At 49.2% G+C, this 5422-nt stretch overlaps 1 protein-coding gene across 1 annotated transcript; it reads right to left on the reverse strand.

Moving 5' to 3' along the window:
- Positions 1 to 138: 138 nt before the first annotated feature.
- Pfdn5 (prefoldin subunit 5) lies at positions 139 to 3979 on the reverse strand. Its single transcript, XM_048363493.1, has 6 exons — positions 3854 to 3979; positions 3559 to 3661; positions 3210 to 3241; positions 1861 to 1935; positions 1654 to 1759; positions 139 to 341 (listed from the first exon to the last, which is right to left on the reverse strand). The coding sequence occupies exons 1-6, from the start codon at positions 3923 to 3925 to the stop codon at positions 265 to 267; spliced, it is 465 nt and encodes a 154-aa protein (XP_048219450.1). The 5' UTR covers positions 3926 to 3979; the 3' UTR covers positions 139 to 264.
- Between the last annotated feature and the right edge of the window lie 1443 nt (positions 3980 to 5422).

Raw genomic sequence — 5422 nt, forward strand, 5'->3', positions numbered from 1 at the left:
CAAGGCAACCAGCCGAGGCGGAGCGTGCCTTGCTCCCCGCTCAGCCGCCCGGCTCCGCTCAGGGGGCCGGCCCCGGTCCGCCACTCCCCTTCCGCGGCCCCAGTCCCAGGATTAAAGTAAGGAAAGTACACACTCTGCCCAGAGGGCACATTTATTATCGTTCAACATGGACCCTTCCCTGCCCCGGACACCACAAGGCCAGGCCCCCGCAGTCCCTGGCCCCTCCAAGGGCGACTCCATCCGCCCCATTTCTCCTGCACACTCTCAGGCCTTGGCAGTGGCCTGAGCTGCCCCCAGGGCCGTGAGCTGCTGAATCTTCTGGCTCATCATTTCCATGACAGCTGTGGGGGGAAAAAAGCAACAGTCAAGCTCTGGTCAGGAACTGAAGGGGAGAACCTAGGGTTAAAGTGACAAAAAAGCTATTCACCGTGCATACAACCAACACAAATTTACTTACAATGTAACAGTCAACATGCTATCCACTGAGATATAAAAATAAACACTATTGGGCTGGGAATATGGCCTAGTGGCTAGAGTGCTTAACCTCATATACATGAAGCCCTGGGTTCGATTCCTCAGCACCACATATGTAGAAAAAACCAGAAGTGGCGCTGTGGCTCAAGTGGTAGAGTGCTAGCCCTGAGCAAAAAGAAGCCAAGGGCAGTGCTTAGGCCCTGAGTCCAAGGCCCAGGACTGGCAAAAACAAACAAAAAAAACCTCCACCACTATTTGTCATAATCAGAAAATTTTACTGTGGAAAATATTGTCCAGGCTGAGAGTGTCGATCAACCGTACAGCAAGCAGGAGACTCCCTGGGTTCAACTGCCAATAGAAGAAAGTTTAAAAAAAATCCCTTTTGTCAGGCTGGGAATGTGGCTTAGTGGTAGCATGCTCGCCTAGCATTCATGAAGCCCTGGGTTCCATTCCTCAGCACCACATAAAACAGAAAAGGCCATTAAGTGGGCACTGTGGCTCAACTTCTGACCCTTTTCCATATATGTGGTACTGGGGAATCGAACTCAGGGCTTCATGTATAAGAAGCAAGCATTGTTGCCACTAGGCCATATTCCCAGGCCCTCATCTTAGTTTTCTTAGTTCCTGTAATCGTTTATGTGCATTTCATCTCTATCCAATACCTACTCCATAAATAGCATTTTACAAAAGTACAGACTTGATTTTCTTTCTCTAAACATCCAACTCAGATCTACGAATAGTAGGCAGGAATCATTTAGAGAATAATATGAAGACACCAAAGAAAGAGTATAGTTTTAATCCAGCAAAGAGACACCTAGATTCACACTCCAATCCTTTTTTTTTTTTTTTGGTCAGTTGTAGGACTTGAACTCAGGGCCTGGGTACTGTCCTTGAACTCTGTGTGTGATGTGTGTGTGTCCATGGGGCTTGAGAACTCTGGGCCTAGGCGCTGTCCCTCTGCTCTTCAGCTTAAGGCTAGCTCTCTACCACTTGAGCCACAGCGCCACTTCTGGTTTCTGGTGGTTAATTGGAGATAAGTCTCACAGACTTTCCTGCCCCGACTGGATTTGAACAGAGATCCTCCTGAGTAGCTAGGATTACACGTGTGAGCCACCAGTGCCTGGCCCTGCAATTCTTTCTTTAAGGTAGAAAGAGGTGCCCCAAATAGAGCTTACTTACCCTGTTTCATGGCATGCTTCTCCTGCAAAGCTGGCTGGATTTTCTCCATCTGCTTGGTGAGAAAGTCTATTTTCCTCTTGAAGAAGTCCTTAGCATCTTCAGCTGTCTGTAAGACGGTGATGAAAGGAGACCAAGTTATACTGTGACTGTTCCCTAAAGCCCTCCTTCCCTGTTCAGGGGGATATCCACATGCTTCCTCCCGCTCACCTTCTCCACATAGTAGCCAGTTCCCACATCGATGAGCACATGCTCCACATCATGTAACTTCCCGGGGACATACATCTGAGAAGCAAGGATTAAGGGAAAAACTAGCCCAGGGTGATCCATGATTCCCTGTTTGTTAACCTGACAGACCTCTTAAAACCTTACTTTCCTAAAAAGCTACACACCATGAGAACTGAATATGAAAGTCTTTGAACTACCTATAACTTCATAAGGAGAGAGACAGAGAAGCTGGTTCCTTATTCAGAAAGTGATATATGGAGGAACATTCTTGTCCTGATATAATTCTCATCTTTCAAGCAGTTTCGATAACTTTCCCCATTAGGCCTTTTAGAAAGACCAGAAACAATGTTTTTCCACTCTAGAACAATATACGTGAACAATAATGTTTTTCTACTCTAGAACAATATACGTGATTTGTTTTTAAAAGCCTCTCTCCAACCACAACATTTTAAAGGTCATTATTTAAACCATTCCCCACCACACTGCTATTCCTGTATTTCTTTTAGCCTATCACTTCTCAAATAAGATTTCAGACACCCTATTGTCATAATCTGCTCAATTTTAAGTAAGACATTCAAGAGTGGGGCACAATCCAGATTTTTTAGTGCAAGTAGTTTAGGAATGAGGCATAATTAAGCTAAATTGAAGAGTGAAAACAGCCAACTTCCCAGTTTTCATATGCTTCTATTTTCTACTGTTTTTATCTTGTACATCATCAGAAGTGTGAACCACCCGCCTCAACTCCATAATAGGTTTACAACAAAGAGAAATATCACACTTTAATTCTTCATAACCTTTGATACTCTGGAGGTATGAGATGGATATTGGTCCAAGGTTAGATAAAGTGTGGATTATAAAAGTGTTCTCGAAATCATGGAGGAGGGGGAGAGTTAGATGTGAACTCACGGTCTATGCCTCTAATGAGAGGCTGAGACACATGAGAGGCTAAGACAGGAGGAAGATCATCTGTTCAAGGCTGCCTGAGCTAGACATATCTTAATAATAGTAGTAATGGGGCTGGGAATGTGGCTTAGTGGTAGAGTGCTTGCCTATACCATGCACCAAGCCCTAGGTTCGATTCCTCAGCACCACACATATATAGAAAACCGCCAGAAGTGGCGCTGTGGCTCAAGAGGTAGAGTGCTAGCCTTGAGCTGAAAGAAACCAGGGACAGCGGCTCAGGCCCTGAGTCCAAGCCCCAGGACTGGCAAAATAGTAATAGTAATAATAATAATAATAGTAATAATAAATCAGGGAGAAGGGGGACGCTAGGGTAATCAACTCTCTTTTTGAGAGGGAAGGCGCGGTAGCAGTTCCTGTGGAAAGGATACAGAACTCGTCAGTGGAACGAGTAATTCTTTCCCTGTGAAAGTAATGAAGGCAAACACTTGGGGAAGGCTGGCCGCTCCCGTGTGAAGATATTAAAAGGAGTTCCAACAAGGCATTTCGCCCGCAATTACAGATAGTATGCAAGGAACAGAAATGGGGTGGGTCGGGAGACAGGAGCAGAAAAGAAAGCCCCCCACACTGCATCTCTCGGCGGGCTGCATGCACGGAGCGGGCTCGCGAGGCGGTACACGCGACCTAACGACTAGACGCCTCTGGGAACTGGGTTAGCAAGAGGGGAGAGCGAAGGCAGGCTCGCCCCCACCCCACCCCCGGCGGCCCTCCCCGCCATACCCTCGTTGCTCTTGTTCAGCACGTTCAGGCAGTCCTTGGCTTCCACATACTTGGTCTGCACCACCTTGAGCTGGGCAATGGACGTGGACAAGAACTCCACCTCCTACAGAGAGGGGAAAGACGGTCGGGTGCGGGCTGGGGGTGGCTGTGGCAGAGAAGCACGTCGAGGGGGGCGGGTCCGGTGACCCAATGAGGGTTCCACCTAGGAAAGGAAGCCCCCCCCCAAACTGGGAATGATGGTGGGGGCACACGTGGGCGGGAGGGGCGGAAAGGAGCCGCTGGAGCCCGTCCCCACCTGGTCCAGTTGATTCTTGAGCATTTCTAACTGCGGAAGGTTCAGCTCCGTGATGTTAATCGACTGCGCCATGTTGAGGAGAAGGAGGAGGAGGAGGACTCCGGAGGAAGAAGCCGGCCGGCTGGCCGGGCGGGCGACGCTCTAGCCGGCCCCTGGGCGACTCTATGGCTGCGCCGGGAGGCCGCGCTAGGCGGGGCGTCTCTATGACCCTCGCTTCCTGAAGGGCGGAGCTGGGACGTGGGTCCGAGGAAATACGAAGTAGGCACCGGTTCCTTTCACCAAGAGAAGGGAGGAGACGGCCCTACACAGAAGTGTGCGCGCGACGTGACTTACGCCGCTGTCATCCCTCGGTTCATTATCACCTTTATCATACAATAAAGTAAGTTAAAATGATTTTAAATAAGTGTCCTAAGGGGCCTAGCACAGCAGCCAAAATGACGTGCATCCTCAAGCATTACACATACACACACACACACTCTGCCGGCCACAGGGCTTGACTTCAAGGCCTGGGCCCTGTTCCTGAGCTTCTTTGTGCTCAAGGCTAGTGCTCTACCACTTGAGCCACTGCACCACTTTTGGTTTTTTCCTGAGTAGTTTATGGGAAATAAAAAAGTCCCATGGACTTTCCTACCTGGGCTGGCTTCGAACTGTGATCCTCAGATATCAGCCTCCAGAGTAGTTAGGATTACAGGCGTGAGCCACGGGTGCTCAGCTAACATTTAAAGGCTGCCGGCAGCTCAGGCAGCTCAAGCCTGTAATCCTAGGTACTCAGTAGGATGAGATCTGAGGACTGAGGTTCTAAGCCAACACAGCAGGCAAAGTCCGTGAGACTTATGTCCAGTTAACCACCAAAAAGCCAGAAGTTATGGCTCAAGTGGTAGACCGCCAGCCTTGAGCACTAAAGCTCAGGACCAGGGCTGGCATGCACATGTATACACACACACACACACACACACACACACGGAGTTGGGTGCTGGCAGCTCACGCCTGTAATCTTACTCAGGAAGCTGAGATCTGAGGATCAGTTTGAAGCCAGCCCTGGTGGGAAAGCCCATGGGACTCTTCTCTCCAATTAACCAGAAAAACTGACATGGTTGCTTTGTGGCTCAAAGCAGTAGAGTGCTAGGAAGAGTGCTAGCTAGCCTTGAGCAAAAGAGCTCAGGGTCAGCACCCAGACTGAGTTCAAGCCCCATGACCAACAACAAAAAGCTGAGGGGCTGGGAATGTGGCTTAGTGGTAGAGTGCTTGCCTAGCATTCATGAAGCCCTGGGTTTGATTCTTTAGCACCACATAAACAGAAAAAGCTGGAAGTGGTTCTGTGGCTCAAGTGGTAGAGTGCTAGCCTTGAGCAAAAAGAAGGCAGTGACAATGCCCAGGTTGACTTCAAGCCCTAAGGGAGAGCCCTCTTGGCCCTTAGTTCAAGCCCCAATTACCAGTTCCCCTCGGCCCCCCAACTGAACTCTTCCCTACCCATTCCCCCGGTCCCCCAACTGAACTCTTCCCAGTGGGAGGCAGCTGTCTTGAAATGTTTTCAGATAAACTTCCCAAAACAAGGCTTTTGATTAGGTC

Source organism: Perognathus longimembris, chromosome 1, assembly GCF_023159225.1.
Source record: "Perognathus longimembris pacificus isolate PPM17 chromosome 1, ASM2315922v1, whole genome shotgun sequence".
In the NCBI taxonomy this organism is placed as follows: domain Eukaryota; kingdom Metazoa; phylum Chordata; class Mammalia; order Rodentia; family Heteromyidae; genus Perognathus; species Perognathus longimembris.